At 48.6% G+C, this 23,179-nt stretch overlaps 1 protein-coding gene across 4 annotated transcripts in view; it reads left to right on the top strand.

Annotated features, from left to right (window-relative positions):
- Window positions 1–23,179, top strand: part of CHFR (checkpoint with forkhead and ring finger domains) — a 208,099-nt gene that overhangs the window by 42,294 nt on the left and 142,626 nt on the right. For all 4 annotated transcript variants that reach the window (XR_015300868.1, XR_015300869.1, XM_086942736.1 and 1 more), the window contains exons 3-4: window positions 7,233–7,332; window positions 15,770–15,879. Coding sequence is in view for 2 of the 4 variants with exons in the window: in XM_086942736.1 (XP_086798862.1) it covers window positions 7,233–7,332; window positions 15,770–15,879 (210 nt within the window). In the remaining 2 variants the exon portion in view is untranslated. The remainder of the gene's footprint in view (window positions 1–7,232; window positions 7,333–15,769; window positions 15,880–23,179) is intronic.

Below are 23,179 nucleotides of genomic sequence, written 5' to 3'. Positions count from 1 at the left end.
CAAAACAACTCCATTCCTTCGTACTTTTTCTCATTTCTCATTCCTGAGGGGGAAATACTAGTATGAATGTGCATGTTGGTTTTTAAATACTGAAGATTGTGAACAATTGCTTTAACATCTGTAGTGTTACCTCTAGAGTTCGAAAAACGTGCTGTTTTAAATACCATACCTAACTCCATTTTGTTTTGTGGTGCTGATTCAGGTTATTTTTTGGGGGTTTCTGATCTCTGTGTATATCTTTCCCCACCTTCTCTTCTTACACCTATCCGAGACCTCTCTTAACATCTAGGTTACCTCTCTTCCGATGACCTCCCAGTCGCCTGGGCATCCAGGTGAAGTGTGGGGAAGTTGAGGATTTTTTCTTTGGGTCATCCCTGGTAATGCCAAGTAGGGCCTATGGCCCCCACTTCTCTCCTTCAACCTTCCCTGCCACTCTTGCTGATATTCTTAAATGAAACCACGTTGTTTTAACAGCGCTACTCATTGAAGCCTAGTAACCCTAACCCTTGTTCTCTTAAATGTGGTTCGCACAGGCCCATATATTGTGCAGACTGCGGTTTTCTTTGGGCTTCGGATGGGGTTTGGATTTGAGCCACTCTCACCTCTGGGTGTACATTACATGTCATTCACTCTGTCTACCTGGCAGTGTCTTGGGAGTCGGGGTGGGGAGTGGATCCACTCTTCCCTGTGGGTGTGCATTACATAGCATTATTCCTGCCTGCGTGACAGGGTCTCAGGGAGTTGGACCCCTCTTGCCTCTGAGTGTGCATTACATGTCGTTCACTCTGACTACCTGACAGTGTCTCAGGGGAGTTGGGCAACTCCCGCTCCTGGAGGTGCATTACATGCCGTTCACCCTGTCTACCTGACAGTTTCTTAGAGGGCTGACCCACTCTCACTCCTGGGTGTGTACTAAATGTCATACACCCGGTCTACCTGACAGTGTCTCAGAGGGATTGAGCTACTCTTGCATCTCATTATGAGTTACATGTCCTACACCCTGTCTTCCTGAGGGTGTCTCATTGAGCCACTCTCGCCTCTCAGTGTGCATTACCTGTCTGTCTGACAGTGTCTCAGGGGGCTGGAACAGTCTCACTCCTAGGTGTACATTACATGTCGTTCACCCTGTTTGTCTGACAATGTCTCAGGGGACTGGAACACTCTCGCCTCTGGGTGTGCATTACATGTCGTTCACCCTCTTTTCCTGACAGTGTTTCGGGCCAGGGGTTCGGGGCCACTGTCCCTTCTGGATGGATCCTACACCCCAAGGAACATATGAATCATGCACTTCAGGGCCTTTTCAGGGTGTGAAGTGCTACAAATATAGTACAACACAAAACAATGCTATGATAAATTGTTGGTTCACTGTATAGACAAGTGGTAAAAGAAAGGCACTTTTACTCGTCAAAGAGGCCGACTACAGGACTGCCCCTTCTCTCTTTTTCTTCTCGGCTGCTTCTGAGCTACTGGTGGTGCAGGTTTGCGAGGCGGGAGCAGCATGAGACACTCCGGTGTCTCTGGCAGTACAGGTAGTGTCACTTTATGCAGATGACCTGTTACTATATGTTAAAGATGCTGACCTGAACGATTTCCGGGATCGGAGTCAACTGGGTGAAGTCATGCGATTCCCCTTAAGCCCTGGTATCATACTTCTGCTGCATGGCCTCGGTTTATGTGTGCTACGTTGGGTCCCGGACTGTTCTGAATACCTAGGCTTGCAGATGTATCATTCCAAAGCAGACGCCATAGAGGACTGCACCCCCTTCATTGAAGGGGCAATATGGACTTCATTGCCCATAATGGTGTTGGGGTGAGCGGCAATAGCGAAGATGGTGACATTGCCCATTTTCCTCTATTACTTTGACAGTCTCCCATTGGTTAGCTTTGATCCTTTTTCAGGGGTTTTAATGTGCTCCTTGGGGAAATGTTATGGGGCACAGGGAGGAGTCTGTGCTTCAGTTACCTACTGACAGGGAGTTCTGGGAGTCCCAGATTTTGAGAAATACTGTGTTGCTGCTCAATTATAGTTGCATGATGAGTGGCTCAAGAACTGCTCCCTGACAGAGACGCTGCTCTCCCCAGCACAAATTGCCTCTGAGGCGCATTGTGCCGTTTTATTCCCTAACTCGTGCCATCAAATGGACGACTCCAGCCTGAACTGTGTCAGAGTCCATTCTAAAGTGTGGCCTACATTTGACCCGGCAGCATGTACCATGTGTGCCAGCTCTATCTCTGGTGTGTCTACCTATGTGAACTGGATGGCTCTAGTCTGGGAACTTTCCACTTGACCAGAAAAGACATTACACTGGTCAGGTATGCACAATGATGTGGGATGCCACAGGAGCCCCCTACGCACAAGCTTCTGCAAGCATTGCACACTTTGAGAGATGGTCATCATTTGGTTCAGGGGCTCTTCCGGGCCCAGTTTCAGTCTACAACCACGACAAACGGTAATTAGACATAGGCAGTTTGTTAATCACCCAGGAATGGGGGAAGATAACTCATTACCCACACAAAGTCTCACACAGCTCTACATTCAAGCTGATCCAATTATACATGTTGCATAGAGTCCACTTTTTGCCAGCCAAGATAGTAAGGATTTTTCTGGCACCTCCTTGTCTTGCCCAATATGCCGCTCTGCTGAGGCTACCTTTTTACAATGCTCCGGCCTGCCTGACACTGATGAAATACTGAACCAATATCAGGTTTTTCATTTTTGGATGCACAGTTGTTCCCATCCTACAATCCAGAGTTCTGCTTACTGGGGACCTTTGTAGGACTTAAGGCAGACAAGGCTGTGGTGAGGTTGCTCGACCTGACTCTTGCTGGCTAGACAGTACATCACCATGCAATAGAAGAGCATGCTGCCCCCTACTCATGCTACATGGTTCATATCTCTCATGTTGGGCTGCTGCCGAGGGTCTCACTGCAGTGAGGAGCTCCGGGGTTTACGTTAAGCCCCCTGGCACACCGCTGGGTGGCATTGACTGAGCAGATACTAGCATGTGTCTCAGACGATGAGAGACCACCTTGAGCTTCTGCCCCTTAGTTTTTTCGTCCTGCATTGACACTCATCCAACTCTGTTCAGAGTGAGTACTCGAACATAATCTCATAGCGCTTGCTGACCCTGGCCTCTCATGCGAAGCCTGAACCTTGGGCGGTAGCGTTGTGGCACTGCTGCTCACTAACAAGTCGATATAGAGCATGGCCAACGCCCGAAGTGACCTCCTGTCTACACAACGCAGACTCTTCATAAGCCTAGACTGGCCTGATCTCACAGCGCTTACAGACCCTGGCCTCTCATGCGAAGCCTGAACCTTTGGCGGTAGCGTTGTGGCACTGCTGCTCACGAACAAGTCGATATAGAGCACGGCGCAGCATACCATAGCTAAAGATTGCCCATCCAACGCCCGGAGCTACCTCCCCTCTACACGATGCAGACTCTTTTTAAGCCTAGACTGGCCTGATCTTGCAGAGCTTACAGACCCTGGCCTCTCATGCGAAGCCTGAAACTTGGGCGGTAGAGTTGGTCGGTAGCGTTGTGGCACTGCTGCTCACTAACAAGTCGATATAGAGCACGGCACAGCATACCATAGCTCAAGATTGCCCATCCAACGCCCGGAGCTACCTCCCCTCTACATGATGCATACTCTTTTTAAGCCTAGACTGGCCTGATCCTGCAGAGCCGACGGACCCTGGCCTCTCATGCGAAGCCTGATCCTTGGGCGGTAGCGTTGGGCGGTAGCATTGTGGCACTGCTGCTCACTTACAAGTCGATATAGAGCATGGCCAGCGCCCGGAGCGGCCTCCCGTCTACACAACGCAGACTCTTCATAAGCCTAGACTGGCCTGATCTCGCAGCGCTTGCAGACCCTGGCCTCTCATGCGAAGCCTGAACCTTGAGCGGTAGCGTTGTGGCACTGCTGCTCACGAACAAGTCGATATAGAGCACGGCGCAGCATACCATAGCTAAAGATTGCCCATCCAACGCCCGGAGCTACCTCCCCTCTACACGATGCAGACTCTTTTTAAGCCTAGACTGGCCTGATCTTGCAGAGCTTACAGACCCTGGCCTCTCATGCGAAGCCTGAAACTTGGGCGGTAGAGTTGGTCGGTAGCGTTGTGGCACTGCTGCTCACTAACAAGTCGATATAGAGCACGGCACAGCATACCATAGCTCAAGATTGCCCATCCAACGCCCGGAGCTACCTCCCCTCTACATGATGCATACTCTTTTTAAGCCTAGACTGGCCTGATCCTGCAGAGCCGACAGACCCTGGCCTCTCATGCGAAGCCTGATCCTTGGGCGGTAGCGTTGGGCGGTAGCATTGTGGCACTGCTGCTCACTTACAAGTCGATATAGAGCATGGCCAGCGCCCGGAGCGGCCTCCCGTCTACACAACGCAGACTCTTCATAAGCCTAGACTGGCCTGATCTCGCAGCGCTTGCAGACCCTGGCCTCTCATGCGAAGCCTGAACCTTGAGCGGTAGCGTTGTGGCACTGCTGCTCACTAACAAGTGGATATAGAGCACGGCACAGCATACCATAGCTAAAGATTGCCCATCCAACGCCCGGAGCTACCTCCCCTCTACACGATGCAGACTCTTTTTAAGCCTAGACTGGCCTGATCTTGCAGAGCTTACAGACCCTGGCTTTTCATGCGAAGCCTGAACCTTGGGCGGTAGCGTTGGGCGGTAGCATTGTGGCACTGCTGCTCACTCACAAGTCGATATAGAGCATGGCCAACACCCGGAGCGGCCTCCCGTCTACACAACGCAGACTCTTCATAAGCCTAGACTGGCCTGATCTCGCAGCGCTTACAGACCCTGGCCTCTCATGCGAAGCCTGAACCTTGAGCGGTAGCGTTGTGGCACTGCTGCTCACTAACAAGTGGATATAGAGCACGGCACAGCATACCATAGCTAAAGATTGCCCATCCAACGCCCGGAGCTACCTCCCCTCTACACAATGCAGACTCTTTTTAAGCCTAGACTGGCCTGATCTTGCAGAGCTGACAGACCCTGGCCTCTCATGCGAAGCCTTAACCCTGGGATGGTAGCGTTGTGGAACTGCTGCTCACTAACACGTCGATATAGAGTATGGCCAACTGGAATACCATAGCTGAAGATTGGCCATCCAACGCCCGGAGCTACCTCCCCTCTACACGATGCAGACTCTTCATAAGCCTAGGCTGGGCTGAACTTGCGGGATTGTCGATTGACTCCCGGATCCTCGGGTAGCTTGTTGTTTGTTCCTTCCTTTTGGTTTCATAGCTGGGTGAGGTGCTTGTTCCTATCTAACTGCTTTAAAGGCATGCAGTATTTTGCTACTATGATACTGCATGCTGTACCTACTGTACTGGCTGCTTCTGTACTTGCATGCTGTTGAGTGAATACATCTTCACTCTATTGCCAACAAATATTGTTTATAACAAGTGGTAAAAATGCACAACCGTGAACTTGTAATGAAGCCTCCACATAGTCTGTGAGACTAGATGTAGTGTTACTTTACCCCCTTTTTGTCCCATATACTCATTATGCCAAGTGGTTATTACAGTTTTAGGTTGGGGATAATTATAAATCTGCATGGATTTAGGCTTGTCAATGCTGTAAATGTATACAGAAATTGTTTGGACAGTCTAATTTTGACAGCTTTTTTTTCTGGCATAGAAACTTTCAGGATTTGATCAAGTAATCAAAAATATTTTGTAGCCAACATCAGACCTATTAGCTTTGACAATGCTTGACCTATCTAGAAGGCTGCATGGCAGGAGGTGTCAGACTGCTGCCCCGTGCAGACACTTGGTTAGGGAGGAAAATGGAGCGACGTGGGATCGATATAGGACCACAGAGGAGGGATTTCTCATTTTGTAATATTTGTATTTATTATACTAGCTAGCCTCGGTGTACATCGGTAACGGCTTTAGTTAACGATGTACAACGGGGTAATAACGGGGTAATAAAAAAATACTGTTATAGGCCTTAAAAAATCAGCATTTCTTGTTACCTTTTTCTAGTGTTCACAAAGGAGTGAAAACTAGAAAACGATGTAATGGAATACCAACATTATCTGTCAAGGGGATTGGATTGGAACAGTGTAGGTTACTTTATACTTGCAGAGTTTGTGTAAAAGCTATGAGTCTCCATGTGAAAGCTGTGTCTGATTGAATGTTTGTGGAAATGAGTGCAGAACTCTGTGTGTGGCGTTGGCGTTCTGAAAGCAGCAGTCCCTGTATGTGCTTTTGTGATTCTGTGTTGCAGTGTGCACTAGTATGCATTTGGAATAGGTGTAAATTATGCATATTTGCATAATGTGACTCATCATTGTGTGAAATTGTTAGTACGTATTTAGTGCAAATGTGCCTGCAATCAACCTGTTGTTTGCTTTTCTCAGTGCACTTTTTGGTTAGTTTGTTATTTCGAATTTTCCTACTCATGTATATAGCATTGGGATGGGTATGAGAAGGTGTGTTTGCTAATTCGGGTAAGTTGTGAGAAGGTGGTGTTGTGATTGGATGTGGTGTATATGTGTTGGCGTGCCCAGTTGTTATCTGAGATCACTGTGTTGTATGTTTGTTTGCACAATACTATGTGGAGGTGGGTGGAGGCCAGGAAGTCTAATTAAAGTGCGGCTGCTTCTCCAGTTTCCCTAGTTTTTGTTTACAGAGCAGACCGGAAGTTGATCAGTCAAGCTTTTGCTGCTTGCACATCCCTTTCACGACTGTGGCCTGAATACTCCTGAATCTGTGGCACTTCAAGGCCTGCAAGGAGAGCTGTTTGTATACATAGTTCTTTAAGTGACTGGGTGGGCTGAATGGAGACCATACCCACAAAGAACCAGTGAGGAGGTCTATGCTTGCCCCTCAAACTTTGATGGGGACCTTCATTTCTATATCCTGACACTCCAGGAACTGCAGGAAAGCTTCCAAAAACCCCATAACACAACGTAAATATTATTCTTCCAAAATATTTTAATATCCGTTCTTATTTTTCCTTGGTGTAGTCATTTCCCTCCTCTTTCAGTGGCGGCATTCAAATTTTGGAAGGAAGAGTAGACGATGCAGTACCATTAAAATAAGTTAATGCCCAATGTTAAACATAGCACTGTCTTAAAAATAAAATCATTGTACTGTCTTTCAAGAAACATAATTGTACTGCCTTCCAATGTGTTGCTTTTATGTGAACTATATTAAATATTGATTCATCGATTATTCTTTTTTTCTGTATCCAGCCTGTGACCTATCCTTTCCTGGGAACAAACTGGTATCCGGAGATCACTGCAAAATTACTGTAGATGAAGAATCAGGACTTGTATCATTGGAGGACACAAGGTAATATCCATGTGCAGTTTCACAAACCTTATCATAACTTTACTGCTCACAGTCCGAGGTCTCCTTAATTAAGTTTTAGCTGTCCGCTAGAATCATCTAAAAGCTAGGGTGCACTAGGTTTCCAGTCCTATGCCCAATGATTATCTGTGATTTAATAGCATGCTAAAAATTCCAAACTAGAAACACTTTATAACAAGCAATGGCATAGCCAATAGGTCTTGCTTTTCGGACCTTCTAAGTATTTAGTTATGCAGCACAATATCCTTGGTGCAACCCCATCAACTGTTGCATGGCTAAACATTTATAAGGTCCCAAAGGCGAGACCTATTAGCTATGCCAATGCTTGGTGTGGTTGTGTGTGTGTGTGTGTGGTTGTGTGTGTGGTTGTGTGTGTGTGTGTGTGGTTGTGTGTGTGTGGTTTTGTGTGTGTGTGGTTGTGTGTGTGTGGTTGTGAGTGTGTGTTGGAATGTGTGGTTGTGTGTGTTGTTGTGTGCGTGGTTGTGTGTGGGGTTTTTGTGTGTGGGTGCGGTTGTGCGTGTGTGGTTGGGTGTGTGGTTTGTGTGGGGTTGTGATTGTGTGTGGGCGCGGGTGTGGTTGTGTGTGTGTGGTTGTGGATGAGTGGTTGGGTGTGGTTGTGTGTGTGGTTGTGTATGTGTGGTTGTGTATGTGGTCGTGTGTGTGCGTTTGTGTATGGTTGTGGTTGTGTGTGTGGTTGTGTGTCTGGTTGTGTGTGGTTTTGTGTGTCTGGTTGTGTGTGTGGTTGCGTGTGGTTGTATGTGTGGTTATGTGTGGTGTGTGTGGTTGTGTGTGTGTTGTGTGTGTGGGGTTGTGGTTGTGTGTGGATGTGTATGTGGGGGGTTTGTGGTTGTGTGTGTGTGTGGTTGTGTGTGTGCATGGTTGTGGTTGTGTGTGGTTGTGTGTGTGTTGTGTGTGTGTGGTGTTGTGGTGGTTGTGTGTGTGGTTGTGTGTGTAGTGTGTGTTTGTGGGGTTGTGTGGGGTTGTGGTTGTGTGTGGATGTGTGTGTGGTTGTTTGTGGTTGTGTGTGAGTGTGGTTGTGTGTGTTGTGCGTGGTTGTGTGTGTGGTTGTATGTGTGGTTGTGTGTGTGTGTGTGGTGTGTAGTTTTGTGTGTGGTTGTGTGCGTGTGGTTGTGTGTGTGGTAGTGTGTGCGGTAGTGTGTGTGGTTGTGATTGTGTGTGGGGTTGTGTGTGGTGTGTGTGGGGGCAGTTGTGGGTGTGTTTGTGCATGTGTGGTTGTGTGTGGGTGCAGGTTTTGTGTGTGTGGCTGTGGATATGTGGTTGTGTGTGTGGTTGTGTATGTGGTGTATGTGGTTTTTGGTGTGTGTGGTTGTGGTTGTGCTTGTGGTTGTGGTTGTGTGTGTGGTTGTGGTTGTATGTGTGGTTGTGTCTGTGGTTGTGTGTGTGGTTGTGTGTTTGTGGTTGTGTGCATGTGAGGTTGTGTGTGTGGTTGTGTGTGTGTGGTTGTGTGTGTTGTGTTTGTGGGTGTGTGTGGTTGGGTGTGCTTGTGTGTGTGCTTGTGGTTGTGTGTGCTTGTGGTTGTGTGTGTGGTTGTGTGGTTGTGTGTGTGGTTGTGTGTGTGGTTGTGGTTGTGTGTGTGTGGTTGTGTGTGTGGTTGGGTGTGTGTGTAGTTGTGTGTGTGGTTGTGTGGTTGGGTGTGGTTGGATGTGGTTGGGTGTGGCTGTGTGTGTGTGAGTGGTTGTGTTTGTGTGGTTGTGTGTGTGTGGCTGTGTGTGTGTGTGGCTGTGTGTGTGTGTGGCTGTGTGTGTGTGTGTGTGGCTGTGTGTGTTACTGTGTGTGTGGCTGTGTGTGTGTGGCTGTGTGTGGCTGTGTGTGTGTGGCTGTGTGTGTGGTGTGGTTGTGCGTGTGAGGTTGTGTGTGTGTGGTTGTGTGTGTGACAGTAATACTAAAAGCATCTGAAAATAAAGGAACACAAACATCGAGTTTGTGGAAAGAGAAAGCAAGTTGTTAGTCAAACAGGCGCAGCAAAGCATTAACACAACATGTTCTTTGATGTTTGATGTTCTTTGAACGAGTACATCAAAGGGGTGCCGCGAAAGTGAAAATGATCGCGGGCGCTTAATGAGCATGACGAGGTTTGCCATATGATGCCTCTGCTCCTAAGCGCGCGCCCGCGCGCATGCACTGTAGCTCTAGGCTGGCCATGGTAGCATTTTATGAGCCCTAACTAAAAGTCTCGTCTGGGCAGCGCATGCGCTGGGTCAGGCAAGACCTAAAAAGTGGCACTGTATGTTCTATCCTTTATGGTGTCTTCCATAGGTCCTCTTGAGTTGTGGAAGTGACTAATCCTTGTATTCTTACAGCCAATCGATTCAGAATGGCCACTGGTCTTGCTTGTCTCGTCTGGGGTGTCGTGAACCCCCGCTTTAGCAGCAACAGCGGGGTGGGGGGAGAAGTTCTTGATGGCCTCTTGTCTGCAGCTCGGCAGGAAAAGACTCCTAATTCATGTGAAAGGGTTAGTGAGTAAGTCAGTGAAAGGTTAGATGTGTTGGAGAAAGGGTGGATGTAAGGATGGATTAGTGAAAGGACAAATGTATAAGTGAAAGGATGGATGACTGAGTGAATTGATGGATGCATGAGTGGATAAAAGGTTGAATGATTGAGTGAAAGAATGGGTGACTGGCTGGTAAAAGGATGGATGGGTTGATGGATGGATGGATGGATATGTGGATGGTTGGATGGATGGGTGCGTGAACAAGTGGATGGATGAGTGAAAGGGAGGCTAGATTAAGCATGGGTGAATTTTGCGAATCTCGCGTTCGCGAATTTTGCGGATTTGCGAACTCGCAAATCCGCAAAATCCGCGAATTCTCGCGAATTTTTTTTTTGTGTGTTTGCGCGGGTTTCTGCGAGTTCGCGAGGGTTTTGTACAATGTCGCAAATTGCGAACTTACCTGTCGGGTCGCAAGTTTCGCGAACTTGTTGTTTCTACGTGTCCAGCCTGTTTGGGACACTCTTCTTCATCACTGCCACTCTCTGTCACCACTGCCACTCTCTGACTACTCATGCCACCCTCTGGCCCACCCATGCCACCCTCTGTTTCATCACAGCACCCTCTGGTTGTCCAGTCAGTGTACATTATTGTGGCAACAAGCACACCTTCCCTGCCTCAAGTGACCTGAATTAATTTGGGGCTGATTAATGTGTCACAGAATATTTTTTTAGCTGGCACCTGCTTCCTTAGTGCTTCCTGATTAGTGATCTTTTGAACTTGCTAAGTGCTTTCATTGTTGCAAAATTAGTTACAACACCTGCCCTGCCCCAACTGACAATAATGAATTAGGGGCTGATTAATGGATTTGAACCTCCAGCCTGGCTCCTGCTTGTCTCCCTTAGCTGTAATTCAGGACCTTTGTGGCATATGTGTAACTATTCTGAGGTTCAGAGCAGGGTCACATAATAGTTGCAACTGGCAACTGAACTCTGGAGGGGCCCCTCAGGAAGCACTACAGGAAATGGCTACTAATGATGAGCCTGAACTTTTGAACCTGGTAAGTAGTTTCAGTTTTGCTAAAATCGTATTTCTGCAATTTTGCACTTATTCGCGGGGCGCGAAGTTGTACTGGGAAGCCGCGAACTCACGCGAACAGTGCGAGCCAAAATCCGCTGCTCGCGGATTTGCGGATTTTGCGGGAGATTCGCGAATCTCGCGGATTGCGAATTTACCGAAAATCCGCAAAATCCGCGAGCGAAACGGATTTTCCGCCCATGCTTAGGCTAGATGAGTTAAAGGAAGGCTGAATAGAGTAAAAGGGAAGATGGATGTATGAAGGAGCGAAAGGATGGACGGAGGGGTGGATGAGTGAAAACATATATGCAGGGGCGTCGTGACCCCCCCGCTGTAGTTGTGTGGGTGTTTGTCTCCTTGCTTCTGAATTTACACTGTTTGGCTAAAGTATCGTTTTGCCCTGAATTCTCCACACATTGAGTGATGAGAAGCCCAGATAACTGAGCTACCATCACTACTACTACCGACCACATTCCGTCTATGAATAGCGCACGGTAGTCTGGTTTCTAAGCACTGTAAAAGTTAATCGCCTGACGGAGTTTCGAAGAGGAAAGCCTCGAGGGATTTCTTGGAGTTACCGGGGGTCGTGGACGAGGGCGGCGGAGAAGCTGTGAAGTGCCCGGGTATGGGAGTGCAGAGTCTTGCCTGCCTTGAAGGAGAAAGGCCCTCTTAGAGAGTGCTGTGGGATGGCCGAAGTGTGATTGTAAGCTGGTCGGGAAGACAGCAGATTGAGCTGTAGTAGTCCAGCCGAGAGGTTTTTGTGGCGCCCGCGACTAAGCTCTGATGTGGAGAGGGGGGTGGGAGTGACCAAACATTGAGGAGATAGATGTTTGCCTAACGATCAGAGCTACGGACATTGCAGCAGGCCAGAAACCCAGAGCAATTCACACGCGCGGCGGCAAAAGTAAAGCTGCTAATTAAACCAAACGTGGCCACGCAGCCGCGAAAGTGAAAGCAATGCAGCGTCCTCTGGACTTCCGGCATAAGCCTTGCGGTTAGGAGAGAGGAATGCAGCTGAAGCGTCCCACGAGTGGTGCACGTGCGCGCTCATGTTGCTCGTAACCGCAAGCCTTAGGCCGGAAGTCCAGAGCGATTCCAAGAGGAGCATGCGCTGCTCTAGGCTCGACCAAAAAAGCACCCAGAAGCTGCACAAAATGCCCTATTACAAAAGAGCCACCATGATAAATGCACGCTCAGAAGCCTCGTCAGACATAAACATCCTAGTCCCAGCAGCACGAGCTTGTGAGAGTTATCTAAGAACACCGAGCAGGGAACTGCTCAAAGCTCTGTGCTGGCCCACTTTCCATCCATCAACAGCTTGTTGTGCAAGGAAAAAAACAGAAGGGTCTGAGCTACTTGCACATGGTACTGTGAAACTTCAGCGCTCCAACCAACTCTAGGTGCTTGTTTAAATTGCCCCATGCCGCACTTACACTTTAATGGCGGCCGTGCCCCTTACCTTAATCGACCCGAGTCTAAGGAAAGGGGCGTGGCTGCCATTAAAGTGAAAGCGCTGCACGGGGCACTTTTACAAACAAAGCATTTGTTTGTCAACTTGACAAACAAATGCTTTTTTTTTTGAAAAAGCGCCCAAGACAGTGCTTTCACTTTAATGGCAGCCACGCCCCTTTCTTTAGACACGTCTCATCTAAAGAACGGGCCGCTCCCGACATTAAAGTTAAAGCGCCGCATGGGCATTTTTACAAACAATAATTTGCAATCCAATAGGTGTCACTTTTAAAAAAACTGGTAAATGTGAGACCTATTGCATTGCAAATGCTTGTTCTCTAAAGTGGTGGAAAAGCACATTGATCAACAACTGATGAGTTACATCGAGGCAAATGACTTGCTGCATGAGACCCAATCAGGGCTTCATCCCCAGCATAATACTGACTGTGCTCTGCTGCTGGAATCCGAATCTCTGACTCCTCGCTGATGAAGGCAAAACTGCAGCACTGATCATGCTAGATTTAAGTGCAGCTTTCAACACCATCTCCCACGGCCTTCTAGTTGAACAGTTGTGGTCATGCGGTGTTGCATACCTAACCTTAAAATGGCTGATCTATTACCTCCAGAATCACATTTTTTGGGTGGTCCAACAGTCCTGTTCTATGGAGGGATCCGCAGGGCTCAGCTCTGAGCCCAACACTTTTTATTTAATCTGCATATGCGCCTCTTTGCTGAAGTGATTGAATGTCATGGCCTTAAAATTGCATCCTACGCCGATGACACACACCTTATTATCACCCTGACACAGGATGATGGAACCTCTGCAGCTTCTTTTCAAACCTGTCTAGTCAGCCTAGCAGAGTGAATAGACCATATTTGTCTCAAATTAAACGCTGAGAAAACTAAAGTACTCGTTCTGGGGAAACAGCCATCTAGCTGGTCCACAACATGGTGGCGGGATACTTTGGGGCTAGAACCGATCCCAAAAGAAAAAGTAAAGAATCTTGGAATCTTGATTTGACAACACCTCATTTTTGATAACCAGATATCTAGAAAATGCGGGGTGATAACGGGAAGGTTAGCAAAGTGATAAAGTAGGCGGGGGAGCATGATCATTTTGGAAATGGCTATTTTGCCTGTCGGGCTAATGGGAGCGTTTTCCAGAACTGGGCCTGAGATTTTAGGACTGTGAATGTCCTCTGGAGGTTGTCCTTGAAGAGGTCTACAGGGGAATGGTATAATTGCATCCTCTGGTATTGAACAGTGTCACACTTCCACTCCAGTTGCCGTCCACCCAGTAGGACTTAGATAGGGAGCAAAGAGCCCCCCAAGGAGGAGGTGCAAGATTTCACCCAGTTGACCCGTAATACAGTCATGTGTGCAAATGAATGTAGTGTGATGTAGATGAGGGAAGGGTCCGTACGGACGTCTCGAATGTAAATGAGTGGGCTGTCTGCGTAGAGGGAGACCGCGTGGGTTGTGCCATCCAGAAGGATCCCTCTGCCACCCCCCACCCCCCTTCAACTGAAGCCGGGCGGCTAGAGGCTCCGTTGCGAGAGCGAACAACAGAGGGAAAGCCCTGCCTGGTGATCCTCTCCACTGTGAATAGCAGGGAGATCAACTGGCCCAGTCGGACTCTGGATTTGGGGGTCTTGTACAGCAGTCACGTGCAGCAGTCTCGCATATGCCCAGAGACACTCACCCACCCCCAGGGTAGCCAAAACCTGGAAGAGGTATTCCAGTTCCAAAGTGTCAAATGCCTTTTCTAAATCGAGAACACGTAGGGGGTCCAGCTCCATCAGGTGAAAGAGGTGGCATATATTTTGGGAGGTGCTCCACCCAGGGACGAAGCCATTTTTATCAGGGTGGACTAGGTCCGGCAGTATTTGGGCATATCGTTCAGCCACTATTTTTCTCAGGATTTTGTAAGCCATACCCAGTATAGAGATGAGGCGATAGAATGCTAGGAGGGTCCGGTCCCGATCTGGATTAAGGAGAGCTGTCAGGACTGTTTCACATAGGAAGGGGAGTAGGCCCCTGGCATGCAGGGCCTCCTCTGGTAGGTAAGGTGCAAGGAGGTAACTGAAGGTGCTGTTATACTCAATTGGTAGAACATCTAAGCCGAGGTTTTATTCACTGGCAAGGGTGCTTGATCTCTTGGGTGGTTAAAAGTTTGTCTAGCTTCTTTCTACTGAACGGTGTGACCCTTGGAAGGCGCACTCGGAGATGAATTAGCTGATCTTTGTCACTGGAGGTCGCAGAGTTACGGCATAGAGCGAGAAATAACAAGTGAAGAAGACTTCTAGGATAGCCTGTGGGGTGTGAAGGGTGACTGTGTTGGATGAGGTAATCTCAAAGGTGGACCCGGAGTTTGAGTCCTGGCTGGCAACTCAAGCCAGGAGTCTGTCAGACTTGGAGTAGAGTGGTGTGGCTCACTGGTTAGATGCGGCAGACCTGGAAGCAGAGAACGGCCCGGGACCAGGGTTCAATTCCCGACGCGGCATGGTCGTGGACCATGGTCAGCGGACTCGATAATTCTCGCCTTGGTGCCTACTCTAACCAGGAATAACACTCGGCAACTCTGGGCATTAGCTTGCCTCATCTCTACAACGGCCCCCCACATTTGCTGGGGATTCCTGGTTTCACCTTGGAGATACCCAGTAGGGACCATCTCACAGGGATAGCCAGGACGGGTTCCCCAGCGGTCTACAGCGCCACGATGCCTCAGGGCAGCAGTGCGCTTTACAAGACACATACATTTGCATTTACATTTACAGACTTGTCTCTTTCTCGATGTTTTTTGAATTTGCATGCTCTAAAATTGAAGTAGTGCATTTGGTTCAGGACTGCAGCATATCTGCTTTAGGTGTCTGCGAGTGCTATCTTTTTGGAGGCGTCCAAGACTGCCTCCTTGTCAAGGTGGTAGATCAGACGTTCAGCCTTGGTTATCTTCCGATCAGATATCTCTTGTATACAATCTCTATCTGAGTGACTTGATGTACATTTCTGATCTCACAAAAAACGTGTGGCACTCGGAGATGGGCATTAGGTGGCAGCTACAAAGGTTCTTTCGTGCTTCATGGGAAAATAGCTGTCTGCACTTGGCAGCATAAAAGGATGGCCAGGGTTGGAGCCTGGGTCTTGTCATTTGGTTGCGGGATTGTGGTGAGGTGGATGACCTGCTGGTTTGAGAGTGAGGGTCCACAAGTGGCAGAAAAGCAAGATCCTGACTTTTAATGAAATATATTTACATTCAGAAGAGATGCCATCAGAATTTGGTTACTTAAATTCGTCAAGCAATTTGACCTAGATGCATTCCTGCTGGTCCTTGAATGCAATCTGTAACTCTTTGTTGCTGTTGATAGGACACATGCCCAATGCAGACTTTTTTATGTCCACTCCTTGAGCAGGCTCATCCAGTGACCATTGCTTTTCTGTCCACAGTACCAATGGAACAGTGATTAACAGGCTAAAGGTTGTGAAGAAGCAGAGGTACTCGCTGCAGAATGGGGATATCATCCACGTGGTGTACAGGAAGCACGAGCCAGAGCATGGTAAGGCAGCTCTTCAGTATCTGCAAAGAGTCAAAATATGGTCGCCTTTAAGACCCACTCATTCCCTTTAAAAGATCCTCACACATTCCTCTCCATGGACACCTGTATCCCTTAATTTAGTGTATAACCAATGACCCTGGTGCATAGCCCCTCTGATGGGGCTGCATGCTCCATACAGATCATGATGAATAAAACTATTTTCTTCTCCCAACCCTAGGGCCCAGGTGCATAACCCTGTCAGGCCTGGTGCATAACCCTCACAATGGGCCATGACTCGAATCCCCCCACCCCCACCCCCCCAACAGTCACTGGTGCCACAAGTACCCCTAAATAGGCCCTGATGCATAACCCCTTGAAGGACCATGGCACATAAAGCCCAATTGGCCCTATCACATAGCTGTGAGGCACTGATGCATAGCCCCCAACAGATCCTGGTGCACAGCGCACAACAAGGCCTGCTACCTGGCCCATGAAGGAACCTGGCACATAGACCCTGACAAAATGACTGCCTGTAGTTTGCCTTGTTGCCTTGCACATACCCCCAAAGGACCATTGCACATAGCACCCGAAGGACCTGTGTCTGAGCCAACCTCTCCACTGTCTTGTCTTGTAGCCCCCTGTGGATCCCACTTGGTGTCCCAACTGGCTCTTGGAGATAGTGCCTAATATAACCTCCTCCATCCTCCCACCCACACCCTTCTCTCTCCCCATCCCCCAAACATAGCCCAAGTGTCACTCCAGACTCCTCATCAAAACCCACAAAGATCCTCTTAAACCCTTGAGTTTGGTCAGTTCCTGCTTAAAAGTAACGTAAAAGTCTATGCTACTTAATTTATTTTTGTTTGCTAAGAATGTCATAAACAGGAACAAGAGTAACAGCCCACAGCACATTTTTGGTACTTCTTGTCCTATGTTTGATCAGACACATTCCCAGCACCCGAATAGCTATATGAATTATTACAGCCCAGAATTTCACTCTGGCATACCTACTATTAGTGCTCTATACGCTCAAAGCGTCCACTACAGTGAGTGATGTCACTTTCCTTTTTCAAATGAAGCATCTCTTCTTCCACCAAAATCTGGATGAACAAACTCGACTGTGATGTTCAATTGCAGTACCAGACCAGTTCTCTGTTTAAATTCTAAATTTGTATTTTACTGGATGGCAACCAATTATAAAGCAGAACCAATATTCTAAGTTTCTATTCCATTCTGAAGAAGGAAAATGGTGTACATTACTTTATCTCTTTTATTGGATTTTTCATTATCTCTCCTCCCTGAGTCAATACCTGCTTCAGCTTCTAATCTTTCCCACTTCTAATCTGTTACTCGCAGTTTATTTTTTGCCGCTCGTGGGTCTTTTTATCTATGTTGCTTGAATGCAGAGACTAATAGGGCAGTGTATATGCTGTTATCTGATTTAAAGCTGTATTGCAGTTGGATATTTTAATGGAGTTTCTGTGACCCTTCTAGGACTGTTTTCATTTGCAGCTAGGGGTCCTAGTAGGGCTGTTTTTTAATTTGGAATTCTAGTTTGAGGTAGGATCTCCAATTTGGGGGTTCCATCTCAGCTGACAATTAACGTATGCGCTTGAACGTTTTGTATGTGTGGGGGTGGGTAGAGGCAAAAGGGTGCTGCTGCTTAATCCTCTCTTCCCTGTGTCAGAGCCAGGATACATTTGTACTTTAACACCCACCATTTTCTATGAGAGTAATTTTTGTGCATTTACTATTATTTCTGTAAAGCGCCTTCACGTGTCAATCCTGATAGCTTAAGGGACCACTGCTTATTTAAAAAACATAAAAGAGCAGGGCCTACAGTTTTTCTTAGTGGCGTGGTGCCGTCAAATGCAGTGGTTGCTTAATACCAGTACAGCCTAAGCTTGCTTCCACCTCACACTCCTTTCTTCTGCAATCCTGCACTTTGTCTCTTTATCTCAGACTTACACGTTCCTTTAATTCCTGCTTGATCCCTGTGACACAGTTTTTCTATTTTTCGCTTCTTCCTTATTTCTCAATTTCTCAATAAATTTGAAGTAGTGCCCACCACTTACACATTTTAATCATTGGAGACCTTGCATGTGGAAGCTGGCCTGGCCAGTACGCTTTAAAGAGAAAACTATTGTGTGAAATGACAGAAGAAAGTCCCAAAGTAGTATGGAAACATTGCACAATCAAAATCAATGTCCTCGTTGTAAAATCATGGGGGGGAATGCTGATTAGGAGTGGGAGTTGAAATGATGATTCAGGCTTCCTCTAGCCATAATAGGCACCATCTATCAGAGGAAAGCATAAACTATGGGATACGCATAAGAAGGAAGAAGAAAATTGAAGAAAAGAACAAACCGCAACTGCTAAACGAGGTGTCTTGTTCTATACTAGACATATAAGATGTGTTTATCTCTGCAGAATGGCCTTTTCTAAGGAGGTCTTTGAAAGGAAAGTAATTTTCTTAAGTTGCAAGTAATGTGGACAAAGCTTGGTGGTTAAACTGATTGGTCCACTTGTGACAACACTGACTACCCAGAAAACACATTTGTCTTAGCTGATTTGAGACCATTTATCGTCTCCTCACCACTAATTAATCTGAACTGCACCAGGCATCTCTACTTGGGATTTCCAAAATACCAGCTGTACTGACTACATGGAAACCAGACATCAAGACTGATACATTGGCAGTCCACCCACTTTCAGACAGCACAGGTTCTTGCTGAAGCCTCCTTGGGTTCTCTGTGTGGCCTTCTTGGGTTCTCAGCAAAGCCTCTACAGGCTCCCAGCGAAACCTCCACATGCTCTCAGCAAAACCTCCACTGGCGTTTCATGAACACCCAAATCATCTTCATCTCTCCCACTCTTTGGAGCCTCTGCTACCCAGCAATCTCAATCTTGTCCTCCTAACGAGCGTTCCCTGAATCCTTGTAAACTCCAAGTGAGAGTCCTCTTTCCAACGCCGTCATTTTTGCACAGCCTTGCATGAATTTAAGGGCCATGTACCAACTGATATCTTGCAGAATCTCCAGTGATTCAGAGTGATCTCTTTTGTAGCCTGCATCTCTTCCACCCTGTGACCACCACTGAGAGCTTGAGTCACCCGCACAGCAGGCACTGCCATGGCTTCCCTTTAACTCTACAGGCAGCAGCAGAGGCTCCAAAGAGTGAACTGATTGGCGATCGCTTTCTCAGGACCTCGGCCAGGGATCTCACTAGATATGGACATCTCGTCCACCCTGGGCTGACTCTTTTGGCTCCCTAGTAATTATCGATTCATCTCCAGGCTCGTCAGGCTCTCTCATAAGTGCATTCATGGAAAAGACCCAACTCCCAGTTCTTCTCTTCAGATATTAGAACGCTGACCTGAATGCATGGTTCACTCCTCAAATCATCAGATTTTCTGGTACTTTTAAGAAAACACTGCTACACTCAAGGACTGTAATGCTCTGCAGTCTAAAGCCTTGGCCTTTACATTGTCCTCTACACGTCTGCTTAGAATGCAGCCATGCCACCTGAAAAACTCTTAAAATTCTCCTGTTTATATTTTTCAGCTCATCTCATGATCCTCTTAGAGACCGTTACAGTCAAAGTGTTATCTTTAAAAAAAAATTATAACCACCTCCACAGAGTTTCACAAATGTTTTCTACAGATTTGGATTGTCTCTATTCAGAAAAGGTATCTACCCATATTCGCATGACAGGAGCTTTGATTTACCGTATATATTGATGAAGAGCAGCGAGACTCCCAAGACTTTCGATGCCGCTTGGTGCAAACCACCTCTAATTCACCCTAAGATTAGCGATCAAAATAACGAGGCAGGCGCTGGAAATTGGAAGGCGAAGAACAGGTTTATTTCTCCAGAGGAGAACACATCACATCAGACACCGGGGCTATCTGTCAGATGCCCCACAAGACTCACCTTTGCTTGTTAAGCGATTCCACAGAGACGACAAGAGCCACCGTCCCTGTACCCACCTGACCTGTGCGGAGAGTGGCACCCAGCAGGGATGGGTTGTAACCAGGGAAGGGAGCCAAACAAAGAAAAGATGAGGTCTTGGTGGTTGTAGAGTAGAGAAGGATCTTGCAATAACTGCGGAAACAAGAAGGACCCGATTAGGATATACCACACCTCCCACTTCAGGGTAGAGCACTAAACACATCCAGGAATGAGCACCTGCTCCATAGACTCACCATGGCTCATGTGGACTCTGTAAACAATGAAAAGGAATGAGAACCAAGGTAAGCATCCATTCGCAACAATAACCAAACAAGGGAAAGCGCTCCGGCAAACAAGGATAACCTCCAATTACAAGTGCTCCTGCGCAGTTATAATGATCAACAATGTAAAATAAGAGGCTCCTGCGTGGAGATTGGGAAAACAAAGGATAACCACAGACTTTCAAGCGCTCCTGCGCTCACAAATGCAAACAAACAATACGCTATTGCGCGGTGAAGAATAACCAAGGATACAGCGCTCCAGCGCGGTACAAAGTACAGAACAAACCAAAGTAGCGCTCCTGCGCGATGATGGCCAAAAGAAAACTCCAAGGGTAAGCGCTATAGCGCGGCCCAGAACAAAGACTCAATAGCGCTCCTGCGCTGAAGGGTGCACATACAGTTGCACTTCACGCGCGTTACTCACGAGAAGGAAAGGCTCACTGCAAGCGTTGTCATGCGGCTATGGAAAGTTATCAGCAGCGCTCCAGCGCGGAACCGTCCGTGGGTGATATCCGAGGCAAGCGCTTCAGTGCGGCGAGGGCAGAAGACAGGGAGCAGTCCGCAGCGTCTTCTGGGTTCCATACAGGCTCAGGACAGGATCTGAAGCACAGAGCTGGCGGGAAACGCAGCGTTTAAGCGTTTCTCCAGAAGTGCTTTGTTACAAGTAGAACTAGACCGGGACCTCACTTCCGCCCGGAAGTGAGGATCCCGATGCCTGCATGTGTTTAGTGGCCGTTCAGAACGGCGAAAATGCCGCAACATGACAGAACCCCACCCTCCCTATCCCTCCCACCCCCCTCCCCCCCTTCCCCAAGACAGAACCCACTGGAGTTAGAAAGGGGAAGCAGGGCGAGGGCTAAGCGGGTGGCTCAGATGGAAAGCACGGACCAGAACAGGAGCATGGCGTACATGGGACAAGGGCTCCCAGGAACGTTCATCGGGACCATACCCCTTCCAGTCCACCAGGTAGTAGAGCTTCCCTCTGGTACGGCGAGATCCCAAGATGGCCCTGACTTCATACTCTACATGGTCCTCCACCACCACCGGAGAAGGAGGAGAGGGAACGGTGCAACCAGGGTGGACCGCATGCAGAAGGGAGACGTGGAAGACCGGGTGTATCTTCATGTGTACAGGGAGTGAAAGTCTCATAGCCACGGGGTTGATCACCTTCTCGATGACAAAAGGACCCACAGAACAAGGCAACAGTTTCTTGGAGCCATGCACGTTGAGGTGCCGAATGGAGAGCCACACTTTGTCGCCCTTGTGATATTCTGGTTCTTTCTGCCTGTGGGCGTCGGCGTGTGCCTTGTAGGAGTCCTTCGCTTTGGCCAGTTCGAACCGGGCTTGTTGCCAGAGGCTACACAGGGCACCATGATAAGCCCGTACCGTTGGCAAAGGGCTGTCCAGGGGTTCCTCCCAAGCTGAAGGGCGGGGCTGTCGTCCCTGGAGGCAGAAGAAAGGAGACATACCGATGGCCGAATGCCTGCTGTTGTTGTATGCGTATTCCGCCATCCACAGCACGTCAGACCACTCCTTCTCAACCATGAGCAACAGGCAGCGGAGGTACTACTCCATGGTGTGGTTCGTTCTTTCAGCTTGCCCATCCGTCTGGGGATGGTACGCGGAGGAGAGGCGCGCTTCCATTTCCAGTATCCTGCATACTTCCTTCCAGAAGCGGGACACGAATAGTGACCCTCGGTCAGTTATCACAACTGAGGGGATGCAGTGGAGGCGAACCACGTTGTTCAAGAAGACCACGGCCAGTTCGGCTGCCGTGGGTAGCTTTAGCAAGGGCGCGAAATGACCCATCTTGGAGAGATGGTCCACCACGGTGAGCACCGTGGTGTGGCCGGTCTTTGTAACAGGGAGCTCGACCACGAAGTCCATGGAAATGGTGTGCCACGGGTAAGGCGGTACTGGAATGGGGCGTAGAAGGCCTGCAGAGGATTCTGAACTGTTCTTGCCTTGCAGGCAAACGGCACAGCTAGATACGTGGTTTCTCGTGTCAGCCTCCATAGCCGGCCACCACAACTGTCTTGGTATGAGGTCGAGAGTCTTGTGGTAACCGGGATGGCCCGAGAGGACGTGATCGTGACACATGCATATCGCTTGTTGTTGGCACAGCGCTCCAGGTAGGGTACAGGTTGTCTCCCCTGAATAGGAAACCATTTACACGAGCCACACCCTTGTGTCCTCCTGCTAGGGCAGCTGGATCGGTTAGGGCCGTGTCTTTGTGCAGCTGTGTCATGAACTCAGAGGAAACCACCACGCCCTGGAAGTGTTGTTCCGCTATGATGGGAGCAGGCTCGGTGGTATCCGTGGCTTCATCGGTTTCCTCCAGTTCCGTTAGGGCGTCCGCCTTGGCGTTTTCTTTTCCGGGTCGGAACGTGATCGTGAAATCGTACTCGTTGAAGAACAGGGTCCATCGGAGCTGGCGCCCAGAGGTGAGGATCCCGATGCCTGCATGTGTTTAGTGGCTGTTCGGAACGGCAAAAATGCCGCAACGCGACAGTACCCCCTCCCTCTTCCCCCCCCCCCATGACTGAACCCCCCCCCCCCCGAAGTTAGAAAGGGGAAGCAGGGCGAGGGCTAAGTGGGTGGCTCAGATGGAAAGCACGGACCAGAACAGGAGCATGGGCAAGGGCTCCCAGGAACGTTTATCGGGACCATACCCCTTCCAGTCCACCAGGTAGTAGAGCTTCCCTCTGGTACGGCGAGATCCCAAGATGGCCCTGACTTCATACTCTACATGGTCCTCCACCACCACCGGAGAAGGAGGAGAGGGAACGGTGCAACCAGGGTGGACCGCATGCAGAAGGGTGACGTGGAAGACCGGGTGTATCTTCATGTGTACAGGGAGTGAAAGTCTCATAGCCACGGGGTTGATCACCTTCTCGATGACAAAAGGACCCACAGAACAAGGCAACAGTTTCTTGGAGCCATGCACATTGAAGTGCCGAATGGAGAGCAACACTATGTCGCCCTTGTGATATTCGGGTTCTTTCTGCCTGTGGGCGTCGGCGTGTGCCTTGTAGGAGTCCTTCGCTTTGGCCAGTTCGAACCGGGCTTGTTTTACATAGGGCACCATGA

Source organism: Lissotriton vulgaris, chromosome 11 (assembly GCF_964263255.1).
Source record: "Lissotriton vulgaris chromosome 11, aLisVul1.2, whole genome shotgun sequence".
NCBI lineage: Eukaryota > Metazoa > Chordata > Amphibia > Caudata > Salamandridae > Lissotriton > Lissotriton vulgaris.
Note: the sequence above shows the minus strand (reverse complement) of the source record. Positions and strands in the feature narration are given on the sequence as shown.